The sequence below is a fragment of the Pteropus medius genome, unplaced genomic scaffold (assembly GCF_902729225.1).
Source record: "Pteropus medius unplaced genomic scaffold, Ma_sr-lr_union100, whole genome shotgun sequence".
Classification (NCBI taxonomy): domain Eukaryota; kingdom Metazoa; phylum Chordata; class Mammalia; order Chiroptera; family Pteropodidae; genus Pteropus; species Pteropus medius.
The window spans coordinates 4,415,544-4,434,096 of record NW_024354498.1 but is presented as its reverse complement, the minus strand read 5'-3'; the positions used below and the strand labels follow the sequence as shown (position 1 = coordinate 4,434,096).

General features: G+C 37.9%; 1 protein-coding gene across 8 annotated transcripts in view; it reads left to right on the top strand.

The window, feature by feature from the left end:
* Positions 1-18,553, top strand: part of CDKL5 (cyclin dependent kinase like 5) — a 146,647-nt gene that overhangs the window by 70,902 nt on the left and 57,192 nt on the right. For all 8 annotated transcript variants that reach the window (XM_039852327.1, XM_039852324.1, XM_039852322.1 and 5 more), the window contains one exon: positions 17,634-17,674. In XM_039852327.1, coding sequence (XP_039708261.1) covers positions 17,634-17,674 — 41 coding nt within the window. The remainder of the gene's footprint in view (positions 1-17,633; positions 17,675-18,553) is intronic.

Sequence of the window (18,553 nt, the reverse complement as noted above, 5' to 3'; positions counted from 1 at the left end):
GGTGCGAGTGGAGCCACAGTTTCCACTATTTCATTTGGCTGGAGTAGAATGGTTACTGTCAAGTTTCCATCTTGCTACATTGCTCCTTTCCTGGTCTTTTAGCTCAAGAGACCAGGCTCTTATTAGGGCTGTTTTTTTTTCTCTGCTGATGAGTGTTTCTGGGTTGCTTGATGAAATAGTTTTATTAGGATTGCTTTAAAATCCTTGTCAGATAATTCCAACATGTGATTCATCTTGGTGTTGATGTCTCTTTCTTGTCTCATTCAAGTTGTGACTTTCATGGCCCTTGGTATGATGGGTGATTTTTGATCGTATCCTGGTCATTTTGGATATTAGGAGAGTCTGGAGCTGTTTTACTCTTGTGTTTAGCAGGCAGCCTCTCTGTTGAGGGATAGCATGAGGGCCAGGTGTGTGTGTGTGTGTGTGTGTTCAGCCTCCCGCTCGGTCCCGGTGACAGCACCTCCACAGAAGTGTTGCTCTCGCTCTTACTGCCTCCTTGCAGACGGGCGGCATGGATGTTCAGCTTTTCGCTTGACCCTGCTAACACCTCCCCAGCAAAAGTGGACCACTGATTCACACTGCCTTGTTGCCTCTGCTCCATCCTGTAGACACATCCCCAGCAGAGGGGCTGAAGCACTGTGACCTGCTTCTGTGCGGGGTTGGGGAGCGGGGGTGGAAGATCGGCTCCTGACCAGACCACCAATACCACAGGCTGGGAATGGGCACACTGCCTGCTTCTGCTGGGCAGGGAGTGGAAGATTAGCTCCCTGCTCAGCCCCACTGACAGGGACAGTACCAAGTGGAGGAGTTGAAGCACTGCTGCCTGCTCTTGGAGGGAGGGAGAGAGAGAGAGAGTGTGTGTGTGTGTGTGTGTGTGCGCGCGTGTGTGTCAGCGTGTCTTACACACTTAGCCTCCTGAAACCTCAGGACGGTGATAGTGTACTTCTTCCATGGATGTTTTCCTGGGGTGGGGTGAGTGTTGCCTAAAAGATTTCCTGTCGTTCGCCCATCCTTTTCCTGGCCTTTCGGCTGTGCGAACAGGCTTTCTTGGCACTTTTTAGTATTTGCCTCTTGTTGCTTCTGGGGTGGAGGCTTCAGTAGCACCCTATTGGGAATACATGGGAGACAGTGAGGAAACCCAGGGACCTCACTGCCGTGGTGCTGCTCAAGTCCCGGAGTCCCGGGGCAGCCATCCTCCTGTCCACTCTGTCTGCCTGCGCTTCCTTGTGTGTTCTGTACAGGGTATTTTAGCGTTAAGAGGAAGGATCTGGAAGGACTGGGGCTACTTCGTCTTTTTCAAAACTTGAAGTCTCCATGCGTCTGTGAAAATTCTGTAAACAGCCATTTATATGATGACAACATCAGTTCATTCTTCAAATATGCTATGTATCAGGTACTGTGGTTGAGCCTTGGAACTGTAGATAGGACTGAGGCAGTTCTCACGTTCAGAGACCTCACAGTTTTGTAAAGTTCACAGACCTGGGGAATCGATTTTAATTTGCCCGTGATGCTCAGGTAGAAAACACGATTTTTTAATTTTAGAAATAAAAGGAAATCTAGCTCCATATCCCCCTGGCTCCTGGAGCCCTTTGCCGCCTGTTAACAGACCAAAGACTCTCTTGGTTTGTGAGGTACCAGGCAGATGAGCAGACAGGCGGACAGGCCAGAGGCCTAGCCCTTTGTGCCTTTGTCGTTACCATAGTTACCATGACTCGTTAGGGTTACCATGGAGCCTTTTGCCAGGAGCTGCCCTCTGTGGGCACTGTTTCCCTGGCCCCAGCCCTGGAGGCTGTGGAGCTTAGTGATCAGTCTGGAGGACACCCCTCTGCCTCATGCAGCAGCCGGGACCTGGGGACCCACCCAGTCCTGGAGAACCATCAGCTCTTGTTGACAGCCTATTGGACGGGAAGTTCAAGTCTACTCCCTCTGTGAGTCTGAAGTTTATACTAGTGAGGACTGTTAGTTCTCCCCAGAGGCGGGAGAAGCCCCTCAGGGACAAACCCCATGCTCCCTGAGTTCCTCTGGAAACTTGCTTTGGTGATTTGGGAACACCCCAAAGCAGAGCATGTTGAACTTCCCGGTGGTACGAATGAGGGCAGTGACATTTAGCTCACGTGCTCTTCCGAACTTTTCACTTGTATCCTCTCATTTAATCCTAATAGTAACCTTGGGGATAAGTGCTATTACTAGACCCAATTTTTAAAAAACCAAAAATTGAAGCACCGAGAAGTTAAGTAACGTGCCTGAGGGCACTTAGCTAGTAGGTGCTGGAGCCAGAATTCAAATTCAGGCATTTTGGCTCTAGATCTGCCATTCTTACCCTTCTTCTGAATGTGTGACAGCCTTTGAGTTTCGTTTTGCTTTATTTGTTTGAAATCACGATTGTGTCTGAAAGAAGTGCTTCTGGCCTTCGAAAAGATACCACAAAACTAAATGTAATTACAGAATGTTTCTAATTAGAAACACATTTTGTTTCTTATGAAATCACATAAATTTGATAACAGGAGTATGAAAAAGAACTTTACCAGTACATATCTTATATTTTAAAGTGTTTGGAGTATACTCCTTTAATAATCAGATTTTTAAATTTGTTTTTGAAAGTAGTAAATAATGGTTTTGTTAGAAATTCTTGCCTTTTCGTTCAGTTGTTTATGGCTCAAGAGAAAATTTAACTAGATTATTTTTATTAGATCTATTTGTCACATTTCTTTGCACATTTGTGTTATTTTTCTATTGCTTTAGGTGCCTTTTGTTCAAGTTCGGGTAGTAGAATAACTAGAAGGATGTGATCACAAATCATTATCTGAATATTTTCCATACCATTAGATTTAAATTCCACTTTAAGGGCTTATTGTAACACAGAAAAGATTTATGCTGCCCTTTACCTTGGTTTTTCAATGAAAACATTTGTTTTTCCATTCATTTAAAATGTGGAATCAAGTTTCATTTACATACGTATTTTACAGGCTTGGTAGTATAATCTAACAATTTGTTCTGTTCCTTAAAAACACAGTGTTGAAGGTATAATTTTGTCATGTTAGAGAATAATGTATAATTTCTCTTAAAGTCATTCGTTAATTTTCATTTTTGTGCCATGGTTCTTAAGTTTCCACAGGCACTTACCCAACTATATGATTTATCTGAATCCGGTATATTTTTCAAATTCATATTGATTATCATCCATGCTACTTAGATACATTTTGTTGATATAGAAAGACTGTTAGTTCTAGCTCAAGGGAAACCATAGGAGTGAGCTTTAAAACTTAAAATTCACTAAGCAGACATTTGTTAGAGCACCTGCTGCAGTGAGTCCTGGATGTTTAGGGTAAAGAGCGAGAAGGGCATGACTGACGATTGTAGAGAGCACGTATTCTAGAAGGGAAAGCCTTATGATGGCATAGTGACTGCAGTGTGGTCTCTGCTTTTGAGAAGTTCACAGATGGTCAGAAATTGAAAATATCAAAAACCAGTTCATTCATTTCAAAACTCAGGTGGTTGATCCTTTTAACAAGATAATTATCTTTATTTTCCGTGGTGTTTTTAGTTAGAATAAAATTTACTTAGCTCATTTCTATGCCCTGTGTGTCCTTTGCCTTGTTTCTTCTTGGTCCCTGTAAGATCCTTAAGTGGTATTTAGAGCAGCCTACCCTCTTGGGGAGCCTTTCTGCTAGATCTTTGGGGGCACAGAGGTACATGAAGCACCTACACTCACAGATCTTAATTATGGTCTGAGGTGGGAAGTGAGGCTGAATGGCACATCGCAGATTCCAGTGCATATGCGGTGAGAGCCTGGTTGGAGGTGTGGATGGGGTACGAGGGACCACAGAAGAGGAGCACGCAAAGCAGGTTGGGGGATCCTGCAGTGCTTCTCAAAGGAAGGTTTTGAAAGAGGAAAAAAAAAGAATTAAGTAGAAGTAACAGGGTTGACATTTAAGTAGCAGTTAAAATCACACTTCCATGGGTACTCACTCACCCAAAGAAATACTCTATTGAATTGGCCCCATTCTGCTTTCTCTGTAGCAGTTACCAATATCTTCTTGTCTGTTATTCGTTTACTTATTACATGTCTCTTCCATCCAGAATATAACTGCCATAAGAACAGAAACTCCCTTGTCTTGTTCCCTGTGTAAGCCTAGTGCTTCAGCACGGTGCCTGCCACATATGAGCTTGGAGAGTGTTTGTTGATTGAGTAAATGAATGAATGAAGAAAGAATGAATGCTGGAGGCAGAGTGTGAGCTGATAAATGCAAGCGTGTGTGAAGATTCAGTTAAGAAACTGCCAATAATTAGGTGTGACAGGAGCAGGGTTACTTTTTCTTAAAGTTAGGAGAGGAAGCATGTAATCAAAACTTTATCCTGGAAGCCTTGGAGAGCTGTTTTTCTTTTCCTCAATTTGGTGATTCACAGCAGAGTATGTTTTGAAATATCTATTATGTGCAAAATCGATGACCTCACTGAAGCCCTGGGAGAATATTATAAGAAGATTTTTAACTAGAATGTTTCAGTGATATATATTTTTTTTACGCCTACAGCACCTGGTGTTCCTAGGTGATCTCCCATCCAAGTACTAACCAGGCCCAACCCTGCTTAGCTTCTGAGATCAGATGAGTTCAGTGATATTCTTGACTCTAGTAACCAGACAATCAATAATTTTGTTAGGTTATGGTGTTTCTTGGCTAATTCTCTAGAAACATTGAACTACTCGAGACTTATTATATTCCATGGTTGTTTCAAAGGCCTGGCAACTTTGGAGATTGTCTCTTCCTCCTTCTCTTCCTCTTTTTTGCATTACCAGTCAAGGTGGCATATATGAGGTGATCCAAATTCTTTTGATGATGGTAAACAGTCCTTCTTCTGTGCCAGTATAACAGTCTGGTACAGTTTACTTCATCACACATTTTATTATGTACCAATCATATATAAGATAAAGTGCAAGGTTCTTGGATATAGCGATAAACCAGACTTAGCTCTTTCAGAAATATTACAGACAACTGATTCATGTTAGATATTCATCTCTTTCTATGGTGGAGAAAGTGAATCTGGTGTGTTCTAGTTTCCCCCATAGTGTATAATATGAAATGTGATGAGTTTTTCTTAAATTAACATGATACTTTGAAGATGTTATTTAAGAAAAGAAAAATTGTTGCTCCCTATGTTGAATGTATTCAGTTTTCTGCATGGTTATGGTTATGGCAAAACAAAACAGTGACTTGGAACCATTTTCAGATTTTGTTTGTACCATTCTCTTTCTTTATCTGCTTATGTGTGAACATACCTGTCAGAAAGCGTGATGACGGCGTCCCTGGAAGTAGCCCACTTCAGTTGTCTGAACAGTGAGCTTCTAAGTTTCTCTTGCTATAACCTATCTGTGTTTCACATCTTGGCGCTATTGTAGTAACCCTGCACTGGAGGACCTTAGGCCTTAGTAACCTAAAGGTATTACAGAGGACATAATTTCTGTTGCTTTTGAACTTTGGAGTTCCCTAAACCGTATTTCTGTCCTAAAACCTAGTTATATTTCTCACGAATCAGACATTCTTAAGCAGTGATTGTAAAATCATTTTAGCTATACCTTCTCTAACTTCAGCAGAAGGTATGAGTATGTACTCATGTACTGGTTTTCGTTAGGACTCCCAAGAAGCAGTGAGCAACTTGCCTGTAGTAGCTCTGCTATTATTAGTTTTCTGCACATTGTTTACCCACCAATATCTGCAAAATGTAAGTATGCTGACATCGATGGCATCTGCATAATTTACTGGAAAAATTGGCCATGAGAAAGTTAGGCACAGTCAGTCAAAGTAATCTATAGTAAGCTGTCTCTCCATCACAAGTTCAATAGAACAGTAGATTTTTGTATCCACTTGAACCATGTGTTTTTATGTCAGTCATCAGTTTATTTTAATTTTAAGCCTTTCTTTGTTTTTTCTTCTATCGTTATCCCTGAATCTTTATATGTTTAACAAGAGTAATATTTCTGGAATACCTGGTGGTTTATTTTTGATCAATAAGTTGGTTTTCCTCTCCCGATGTTTTTTCTATCATGGTTCCAGGTAAGAGAGTACGGTGAATGCCTCTTTGTAGGGGAAATTCTTTTGAGACTTAAAGGAGAAATGAGAGGAGTCAGGGCAGGCAAGTCTTGATATTCCCTTCCCTTGCCACCGAAAAATGAAGGAAGCTTATGCCCCATTCCCCTTTTGGGACTCGGAAGAAACTGCCTTACAAGGTTGCTTCATCACAACGTGAGCAGTGACAGCAGAGTGAAATGTGGCAGGATGTGGTTAGGTGGAGAGAGGATTCCTGGGCCTCCTTCAGCTTGTGAGTGGCTTCCAAAGAATCCCAAGGTACCACACGCCTGAGTGAACCTGTCAGTCGGATGCTGTGTTGAAAGGCAGGCTGATACCAATAACGTAGTTGGTGGCCAGGTCTCGGGTGTAAATGAGACTGCGGAGCCTATTTGTCTTGACTGGAGCCTGTCTTCAGCACCAATTAAAGCTGAGAAGGAGCCTAGCAACCAGGCCAGACCCCTGGGCTTTAAGCCAAGATTGCATACCTGAATCCACAACCCTCATGGGGTCCAATAACAGCATCAGGCCAGTGTCTCCGGCTCTGGCCTATAAGGAACCTTGTCTTAAAAGACCAAAGAGCCCAAGAGGACAGCTCAAGGGCCTGTGTGTGTTTATCTGAGAGCCCTTCTCTCACCGCAGTTATATTAACTTCACACCCCCCACACCTGCCATCTTGGTAAAAGCAGGGAGAAAATCTGAGGGGAAAAAGTAAGCATCTACCTGAAAGAGGCCATAAACCAGAAAGGATTGAGCTACTATAGAATGCAAGTTAGAGTCAAAGTCAGAGTTTGAAAAGCAAGGATCAATTGGTTATAGAAAATTTAAAAGCAACATTTTCTTGGCACACCTTAGATTTAGTCTTTGAGGATTTATTTCTAGTGTTTAAATTTTGCCTGATTGAGCTTGCAGATTGCCTGCATTTGGCATACCTAATTAATGCTATTTTGTCTCAATTATTTGATCACTAGAAGTGAAATTTTCATTTTCTCATTATCTACTCATTGTTACAAAATAAGGGCAAAATGAAATAAAATTATAACACAGTTGCCCAACAGCTGCAGCACAGGCTATTCATTTGCTGACAGTCCATGGTCAGAGCCAGCGGGTGTTTGCAAAGTGTGCGGTATGTGAAAATCAAGTGTGACTCGAATTTTGTATTATCTATAAATATGGGTCTAAATTGTTTTGAAAGTTCACCTCTTTCTATTGAAAAGAGTTGCTATTTGCTCTGCCAGAGGGGTAAGTGAAAATTGTTCTTCGAATGCCTCATTTTTCGTCTTGATAACTACATTTGAATTTCTGAACATTTTATTAATTACCTAATCTATAATATTAATATAGGGTAGTAAATTTATATTTGTCTGTAACTATGAGGTGCATTATTTTTAAAGGATTCATTTTAAATCATCTTTATAGAGGTATAATTTACATATAAGAATATACTTTGTATACAATAAGAAGTACCCATTTTAAGTGTACAGTTTTGTATGAACTAGTTGCCTCCGTTCATCACAGGTACACCCTTTGATATTATCAGCCAGTGTCCCTTCAGCTTGATATTGATCCACTAACAGTTATACTGGGCCATATCAGAAGTATTGACAAAGGCTTTCTAGGTGTATGGGTTTGTTCGCATTATCAACTAAATGGTCCTAGACTTTTTATGTTTATTACTCTTATATTCGTGGCACTCAAAAGTCAGCCATCTGGCCTTCTCCATGTCTTACAGTCTTACTGGGTACGTTCTCTTTTAATGTACAAACAAAAATAGTTCAAATAAAGGCTGGGAATTCCAGTGGCCTCCTTAAGAATGTGGCTTACATTTTCAAGAGAGCCTCTCCCTTTGATTTTTCTCTTATGTCTCACTTCTAGAGGCTCGTTCCTTCTTTCTGTTCCACAGCAACCCAAGCTTTACCCCTTTTCCCTCATTTCCCCAAAGCCCTGCTGCTAACACCAAACGACCATTTGTAACATGTTTGCACTGAGGATTTAGAGATCATGTGACTTTACAGCACTGTAAGCAATATCAGTATTAGCCAGTTCTCAGGTCTGTAACTATTTCTGTCACTAAGAATGTCCCAGCACAAATGTTAGATGTTAGTAGTTATGTGACATCTCTGTTTTCATATTACATTTTGCCAGGCTAGAGGAAATCTTACTAGTTTTGTCGCAGAATGGAGTAGAGGTGACAGTAAAGGAGAATAGTCCTTATTGTTTCAGGTGGAGAATATAATATATAATAATTTTTAATTTAGTAAGCCTTCTGATGTAACTTGATGAATATTGGCAACCTGGTAACTGCAACCATTTTATAGTAATGCTGTGGAATAAAATTTTAACAGAAAGAAAGCAACGTTGGTTTTGCAGTACATTTTTAAGATACGCAGGCGGCCAGTAGCAAAAGAGGTATTTATTTAATTAAGACAGTTATAATTCCTTCTGAACTTTTAAGAGCTTTTTCAAATTCCTGCCTACTAAAAGACGTTCGGAGAGGGCCAGATGAAGTTTTGAAGGCTCTTATGTTTCTTTCATTATCTTCATTTTTTGAAACTTTCTAAAGAAAGAAGAAAACAGATCAATCTTAATGTGTCTCCTAGTGATACACTGTCTTTAAAAAAACTTAAATGTGTATATTTGTCTTCTGTGTTCTTATTTTTGTTTTTTAAATTCCTTGTATATCAAGGAATGTCTTTTTTCCTCTTTAAAATTAAGGTAGGAAAAGGTGTTTTTCTGCTAAGCTGTAGTGGAATTAGTAAATGATATCCAAAAAAAGGAGGAGGACCCGGGCCAGCAGGAGGTAAGTTTTGAATTAGTAATGCAGTACAGTGATCTTCCTCTCATGCTCAGCACACTTTTGGACCAGTCAAACATTTATTTCTTACCCACATGCTTGGATGCAGTCCAGTGGTAGATCAGACCTTTATCAAGTGATCATATAAATATGTGAAGGTACGGGGAATTTTTTGGAAGGTGTCCTTTTAATAAAGGCTATGAAGAAGATTTAGGAGGCAAAATTCAACAGCACTTTGTGATAAACTGACTGGATGGGTTTGGAGGTGCAGACAAAGGAGATGTCAAGAGTGATCCTAAATTTCTGCCTAGAGTTCATGAGATATTCATGAGATACCTGGAGAGGAGACAGGACCAGGTTCTGAGGGAGAAGATGAGGGAATGGTTAAGCATTTGATCTAAATAGTTTACACTCTTTTACTCTGATTTTACATCTCAATAGAGATTTGAGGAGGGCAGATTTAGCCCTGGGGAGGTAGAGGCATTTGATGCTCCGATGGAGATAAATGAGAAGATAGATTTTGTTGTGTAGGAATTTTATTACTGACTTGGCTTGAAGGCAGTTGTTTTCTACACGAGTCTTTGTATGATCCCTCTTTCTGATCCGTATCTTCCATTTTTGGCTCCGTGCTCTCTCATGTCTTGATAATATATTAATATTTTCATAAGACTATCCTCTTTTTAGAAGCTGAGCATAAATTCATTATGAGTTTTCCTTGTAATGCTTTTTAAAATGTAAGAGTTTTCTTGAAGTACTTTTAGCATGCAAATTATGAACAGTTTAGAGTTAACACCAGTATTTCCTGTGACAGTATCCCGGTAATGTGAACCTTTGTAGCAGTTTAGCTAGCTGTTGGTGTAGACTTTGTTTGACTCTGCTAAATTGTTTTTGGCCAAATGCACTGAATTTTTAACAAGAGTAATTAATTTTTTTACTATATCTTTTGGTATATTTCACTATATAATTTTTAAAGGAGCCATGTTACAAAAGTTATAAAAGTGATTGTTTTGTGATAATGACAGAATATAGACATTTTAATGCCATGATTAATAGTTTTAATAATTTTCGAAGAATTAGTCTTTTAATCATTTTATTTTCAACTAAAATTTCTTTTCACAGTATATTAGTCTTTTCAAAAGTCTTTTCCTGATCTCAGCAAGTGGTCAGACTCCCTTTCAAGGGGTAGTGTTTATAGCAGAATACCACGAAATGGTTAAAATTAATAACTACAGCAAGGTTCCTCAACATCAGCACCTTTGACATTTGGGGCTAGGTCATTCTTTGTCATGGGCACTGTCCTGTGCACTGTAGGATGTTCAGTATCCCTAGCCTCTGCTCACTAAATGCCAGTAGCCCCCTACCCCATTGTGACAACCAAAAGTGTCTCCAGACATTGCCAGACTTCCCTTTGGGGGAAGTAGGGGTGGTGAGCACAGGCATCCCCAGTTGAGTACCACTGAACTAGATTTATGTTTAAATCTCAGATACACAATGTCATGCTTAAAAAAAAGCTGTTGCAGAAAGATGTGTACAATAACATGCCAGTATACATGATTTTCACTGTACAGAGCAGTAGTAAAATTGCTTACGGGTCATTCATAGTAATAAAAATGTGTATGGGAATGGTACATACCATTACCTCTGGGGAGAGAAAGAATGGGGATGAAGGTAGACATATTTATGACATTTTACATTTCAGAAAGAGAGATCAGATGCAAATAAATCAACATATTATCAACTTAAATCTGAAAGGGGTGTACATTTTTTCTGTATATTTACACAATCAATCTGTTTTGAACTCCTGTGGCATATCATATAACATTTGTTGTACTTTTTAACTTTTGTCATACATTTTAATTTACTGTCATGCATTATTATACACCAGAGTACAAGCATCTGTGTATATGAGACACTTCATTTACTCATGTCAAACCCAGGATGTCTCACAACATCACATAAAGCAGGGGGACCAATGGACAATTTTTAGCTGAGTGACTGAAATACTTTCCTCCTTTGCTATAGATTGTTTTCTTTCTGAATTTGTCTGGAGTACTTAAATTTAGTAATCTCACTTTTAGTTTTGACAGACTATAATAGTTTACAAGTAATAAGCAATACAAGTCAAGTAAAAATCTCTAAGAGATTTCTTAGAAAATAATTTAGTTTTTATTACTGCATATCCTGGATAATGTTTTGTAATTCTATGGTACATAGCAAACATGTACTAGCTCCATTGTATCTACCTGCCATGGAATATATCTGTGCTTGAACTTACTCCCATTTTGTAATTTTGCTCATCATGTAAAAATAAATAATTTATCTAAGTTATTTTAGCTTTCTGTGAAAAAAACTCAGAATAAAGATGGGAACGTTGAAATATTTGCACATACTTCTTGGTGTATAACTATTATAACAGATGTTATTTAGGAAACTAATTGAAAATTTTTGTTGGTGCTAACATGTACTTTTGAGAAAAACACAGAAGAGAAATAATGATGCTTCTCCAGTGGGGCATGTGTGTATTTCAGAATATAACTATTTCAACATACATAGCTCTATTACTTCTTAGCTGTATTATCTTGGGGCAAATTATCGGCCTTGTGTGAAAGCACTTAGACACTTGGGATATTTGTATACAAAACATGGATTGAAATATTTTAAAATATTTTAGTTGTCAAGTTGTATTCCCTGCTACTTGGATGAAGAAATAAAGAATTTCTCCCCAGGAAGGGCCTCCTCAGAGAATAATTCAAGAATGAACTATAGAGTATAACCTTTGGAATGGTTTAATCCATGAACAGTAGAGTAAAATAAAATCGATAAGTTTGTTTCTGTTCTGTTTTACAAATGCATGTTGGATATTTAAAATTACAGAGCAGAACATTTAAAACAATGACTCCTGCTACTTATATTGTGTATGATCGGTTTAGGGAATTCACTGTTCCAGAGCATAATTAAATCAAGTTATATAACTGCATTTTCAATAATTTAGTAATTTTTTTTTATTGTTAATACCAACTAGTTGCTTTGCCAACATCTTAAGAAGGGACAATTGATTCTGGGAATAAACCAAAGACTCGGGAGCTTTAGACAGAGGCAGGAGTGAGTTTTGGTTACAAGTACAAGTCTCTGTGTCTAGTATAGTTGTTCAGTGGTTGAGGCATGATTTTTACGGGGTAGAGATCTTGAGACTACTGGAAGAAATGCTATAGGCCCTCGAGATATTTTTCTATTTTTTACTACTCATAAAATTTATTCATTTCTTTTCTATTTTTTTCCCCCAGCTGGGAAATTTATTCTGGGAAATGCTAAATGCTTCGATATAGCTTGTTCACTCATGGAGACAACAGTACAATTCAGGAACCTCTTTTTGCATTTCACAGTAATATAATTCCAATTTTGAGGCAAAATTAAGGGCGAGGTATGGAATTATCATTAATGGTTTACTCATGTATTTTATCACATTCTTAGTTGTTTAAAGTGTTACCTTTTAACTAGTTGTTTAAATAAAATAAGACTGAAACAAGTAGCATATTATGCCTAACATGATAACTACAGCTGGTGGTATTCTGTTGCAGACATTGTGGGGGCAATGGCATGCTTTTGTGAATAAATTGCATTTAAAACACAGTTCTTCAGAGTTATTTTTCACATATTTTCCTTCTTTGTCTACACCTATGTTATTAGCGTCTCAGGGTGGCGGTAGTGCAAGTAATAAATCTTGGCTTTATCACCAACTACCTCTCCACTAAATACCCATGAAGATATTTACAAACAAAAATTCATAAAAGTTATGTAAATTAAACTAGTTGTCAGAGATCTTTGGTGAAGTCCAGGGAGGTGGGTTGAAAAGTACAGCCTTGAACATCATGCTATTTATTCTGCTTTCTGAGCTAGCATAAGGCAGAGTATTCAAAGGTAGGAAAAGACTTGGGCCCATGCCTACAGGGGCTGGAAACAGGTGGTGGTAACTGTCATCTGACCCTGTGGGAGCTGGAGTTCTCTGTCTGCACTAGCCCACGTCAGTACCTGTATAGCCAGATCTTTTCAGAGACCGAATGCCCCAAATACAGTAAGGCAGGATGTAGAGGATTGGGAACGGCATTCTGCATCCCAGGGTTCACAGACCCCCGTGGCCAAGGTGTAGGTGGGAGCAGGATGTGCTGGAACTGTGGGTTCAGCAAACAGCTTATGCAGAAAACCCTGCCCAGGCAGTCCAGCTTCAGACTAGCTAACCCAATGAGCAATGTTTGCTAAGAATCCAGGTTTTGAAATCAGGCTCGAGGGCATCCATCTGACTTTGAAATTCAAGTGGCCGAAAAACTTCTTTCTGCTGCCAGATGCCAGGCCTGATAGATCTTTTCCTGTGTTAGCATGAGTTAAAAGGATTGGGAGTGGGGCGGAAGACCTTATGAAAAATCGGTGAGAAGATAAAGAAAACATAGCTCTGAAGATTTAGAAGCAACACATAGTTTTAAAAATGATTTTTTGTAATAAGCAGATGAAGTTAAGTCTCCTGGAGGAGAGCCAGGAGGATGTGACCTGTATAGCCAGAACAAGCTGAAACAAGGCCAAAATTGCAGAAGTCGGCTGAGATAAGGAAAGAATGTAAAGAAACCTAAAATGGAGGAAGTAAAAGAATAAAATTGATGCAGCAGTTTCGATGAATTCACTCATGAAATAGTTATTCATTATTTATTGAACAACTACTATGTGCCTGCTTTTCTAGACATTTATGATGCAGTAGTGAACAAAACATGCAAATCAATTATGAAAGATCCAACCTAAAAGTTATAAGGTTTCTAGTAGAAAATATTAGATAAATAGTAGCAGAAACAACATTTAAGGTTTCTAGAAGAAAACTTTTTTAAGTTCATTGATTTCCAGTTAATATTAGTTCAAAATACGCAAACACTTCTAGATATGTTCTGATAATTAAAAATTTTTATTCCAAGGGAAAGAAAAAGTCCCAACAGCATCTAGGCAGAAAAAAAGTTATCTGCATAGGAACAAAAACCAACTTGGCCCAGGCTTCTATTTCTATAACACGAAATAGCAGGAGACCATCAGAACATTACTAGCCCATTTGGAGCCTTCCGTGGATGGATTAGGAAATGGCAGTCCTTCTTTTAAGATCCTTCATTTTCTTCTTGGAAAAGTTCTTAGTGTGTGGATTTTGTTACAAGACATTTACTCTTATCTGCTGGAAAGTTGCTTTAAGAAACATGCAAACCTGCGATGTTTATCATGGGAATGGCTCTTTCCATGGCTTAGCAGTTCACACAACCGTGACCCTGAAGGTGGTAGAGGACGTAAGGCTGCCTTCCCAATAATTCTAGGCCTTCTAAGTTTCCATTCGTGTGTGAGGACTTTCAGATGTGTAAAGACTTGGAAAATAGATACTTCCTCAGAAAGCCATTCCAGGGTGCACACTGGCTGAACAAAACCTCAATGTGAATCAAGAACTCAGATATGTGAAAACCACAGTAGGAAAGGGCTAGTGGTAAACAGTGAAGCCAATTAAATATGTACAGAAATATAGACTAAATATAATAGCTCATGTGTATATAATTACAAATTAAATACAGCAGCCCAAACCTATTCTCAGTAATAAATTTATTTAACAAAATGGTATAAAAAGAATTAACCCCAGATTAATTTAAAACAATTTAAGGTCACAATAATTTAAACTGGTTCTGGCATAAGAATGAATAGTATAGACTAGAATAGAAAGACTATATATGTAAGGGTACTAAGATATAACAAAGAATTAAAAAGAACGGGTATTGGGAAGAATGGTTCAATATTTAGAAATTATTTTAAAATTGAGATTCCCATACCCTTATCACATATTAAAATGAAAATGAATAAAGACTTAAAGAAATCATTAAAATATCAAGATAGGTAAAGGTGGATGAATATTAAATACACTCAAGCTAAGTAAGGACCGAGCACGAAAATAGTGGACATAATAAAGGCATACATCAATACATTGAATACATAATACAACACCACCCTAAATAATTCAGTCTGGGGGAAATATTTGTAACAAAATTTGGCAACAAATCCGTATCCATGAATAAGTAAGAATTATTAACCTTAGTAGAATTTATTTCACTCGCCAGGTGGTAGAAGAAAACACTTCTCTCATTGATGCCGAAAGGTTTTTCTAAATGATCGTATTAAATGTTGACTGACCGTAGAGTGAGTTCTCATATACTGCTGAAGGAACTTGTGAAATGACATCTTTTTGGATATCAGTTTAGCAGTATTAGGAGTCTTTCCTGTTTATACCTTTTGACCAGTGATGTCACTTACAGAATTTACTTTGTGGAAATAAAGGTGCAGATGTCGAAGTATGTTCATTGATAGATTGGTTAAATAACCGTCCATTATAAATGGTGGTTTTAAAAATTATTTAATGACAGATCAAAATGTTCCTTATACAATATTAAGTGAAATAAAAACAACATCTAACAATATACATATTACTATTCTAATTTGAGAAAAATTTACTGGAAGAAAATAGACCAAAATGTTAACAAGGATTATATAAATAGTTTTTGACTTTGTCTTTATATTCTTTTTAAATTCTTATAGTCTTTTATACCATTTATATTCTCTTGTATTTCCTGTAATAAGTTTGTGTACTTTTATAAGCAGAATGAATAAAAATGAAATGTTAAGTTCTTTCCAGCATCTTCTGCCCTTAATTACATGTGTTTTCCACCAAAAGTTGAATGATTTTATGCATAAAACTTTGTCTATTTGGCTTTATTCTTTAAATATATAAACCTTATTGAGTGTATATGTTTTGAGGAGAAAGAGGATTTTCATGGTGTTGGTAGGATAAATAAAATAATAAACATTTCACTTTATTTTGCTCCCTTTTGGGCAACTGTTTTATGTAGTAAATTCTATTTATGAGGTGCTAAGGGGGAAAAAAAGAAACTAAAGAATTTCTTTCTTCAGGATGGTGTAAATGCACTAATTATAAATTTACATTTGTAGTCATATCAGTGGACAATTTTGAACAAAGCAAGACTTTTATAAAGACAGACAAACTTTTTAACACCTAGGATGCAATAAAAAATATATTAATGTGGGACTCTGAGTTGAGAGTGCAATATAGGATGAAATACTACCTGGAACAACTCCCTGCTGAGATGTGAGCAGTCTTACTCTCAACATCTCATGCTACCCCTTTCTTTGTGCTGTGACCAGAGTTTCCTGATAGTTTCTCTTGTGCCATAGGCAGGTGGTAGCTAGAGCCATTTGAAAAGGAGCAAGGTAAGAAAACAGTATCAGTCCAGTGTATTGAGAAAGAGTAGCATCCTGGAAGAGTTACCTGGTACTAAATGTACTAATATTCTAGCCAGTCATCCCCCGCATCACTCTGACTTTGCAGTTATTCCTTCCCAGTAATGAAACGTTAAAATATCAGAAAATACCTGGAAGGCTGAGTTTCTTTAAGTCAGAAGGGCCGCTAATATACAAATACATTGTATTCCAAAAGCTGTCTGTATTTACAATTCTATTCCTCCATTAAGAACAAAAATGTAATACCCTTAATCTTTCTCCTCAGTAGCCTATAGCACTTTCAGATAATTTTTTCCCATATAACAAATTTAAAAGCTGGTATTTTCTTTTTTCAGTGGGCAAATGAGAAATAGAAAGGGTTTGATTTATAGACATAGTTATGACTCAGGGTTTATCTTTCAGCATAATGATTAAAATGGTCTCTTTTCTTTTTCCCCCTACATTCATGATTCCTCTTGCTTTTATAAGGAACTTAAGGGAAAAGCACATATTTTTAATGTCAGTGATTTATACCTGTTGGTTATTGCCTGGTATTGTGTCCATTTTTAAAGTCTTTATTTTGATGCAGGGGCAATGTTTTATTAAGACTTGATCCTACGGATTTGAAAGTGTATTCAGTGAAAAAGAGCAGGCCTGAGTCATTCAGAAGACCTTTCTATATGACACGTTGGCTTTGAAGAATATATTATTTTACCTAAAGCGTTTTTATTCCTTTTATAGACCAGAATTAGACACGACTTATTTAGCCTAGTGGCACTTAGTTCTGATCATTTCCATTTCCTTTCCAGCTTTATTTTCTTGTCTTCCAACCAGCAAAAGGAAAAGCAGAGATGAGCAGTGTTTCAAGTTAAAGTAGGATTCTGCTCACAAACTACTTTTTAGTCCGAGAGAGCTAAATAAGGGCAGAATAAGATAGCGATTGGTATTTGATGCAGATGTTTTAGCTCAATTTGGATTTGACTATCCATGGGGAAGAGCTGGTGAACAACTAGATAGGTTTGTGAGGACAAGCTAAATGGAGGAGACTTTGAAGAGCAACTGCCAAAGTATTATAGAAATCTCTACTCTGGTCTTAGGAGCCCAATTAAAATGTGTCCATGGGTTTCAGAGGGCAGTGCAGTTGATGCTCTGTTGTCAGTCATCCTGGCACTTTTGTGTAGCTTCAAGCCATTGACGATGTTCCAGGCCTTCCGTGTTCTATCACCATCTCTGCGTTATGCCCACCCCCAGCTCCCCTTTCTCCTTTTCCTTCCCTGATGAAGCCTGCAGGGTGGTGAGAAAGAGAATTGTGGAATGAAGAAATGAGGGACTGGGGAGGAGGAGGAGGTGGAGGAGGATCTATTTTAAACTCTCTGGGTCCTTGCTACTCTGTTTCAGCATATACCCCCAGACGACTGGGAGTCCCAATTTGGAAAACATGGGAGAATGACTTTCCTTTTGCCTCTTTTCCTTTGCAGGAAACACATGAAATTGTGGCAATCAAGAAATTCAAGGACAGTATATTCCTTAATCTCTGTGGTCTGCATGTGTGCGCGAATAAAGCTTATTTATTATGCTTTGCTTTGAAACTTAATTCTTTGTGAATTTTATCAAATCTCATGATATCAGAAAATTCATCTTGTATTTTAAGGTACAGTCAACACCGGAAGTCTTGCTCATATGCTGGATAGAGGGCATGGTATTTATATTTTTTCTAAATATTAAAATGAGAAAACTGATTTGAAATAAATAACTTCCATAGGTTCCCATAAGTAGCGAGTGCTGTGTGAAAGGCTTCAGTACTGGTTACTGTGATCTCCAGTTCCTGGTCAGTTAGAATCTATACAAGGATAAGTGGTATGTAGACAGTATCAAGAGAGTTATGATATTTAGAATAAGTCATTGGGAGAATAAAAACTTTTCAATGAGAAATACTGTACTTGGAGGCCTTGGTCACATGTCCAGACCATTTCAAATGGAGTATTAAAATTATCCTATACTGGACAATAAAGTTTAAAATAAAGCATCTTTTTTTAAAAAAGTAGTGTACAAAGAGGGTAATGTACCAAAAAAATAAATAATTTCAGTAGTTCATTAGGTTTCAAATCTAGACGATTGGCCATCTAAAGATAGTCGAGTAGGAAAACTGAACATGAAGACACAGCCTTTAAAAAGCTCTAGGCAGCATTTTCCCAATTTTTTTTTGACAGAGCCCCACAGTAGGAATATATTTTACATTCTAAACCAATATCCACATACGTAATGTTCTATATATAACGGAAGCAAGTGTCACAAAACGACTTTATTTTACTAATGTGAGGTTCTTCATTTACTCTTCTTTCCTGCTCATATAAATTCATATAAATGCCTATTGTGGCATGAAATACATTGTTTTTTA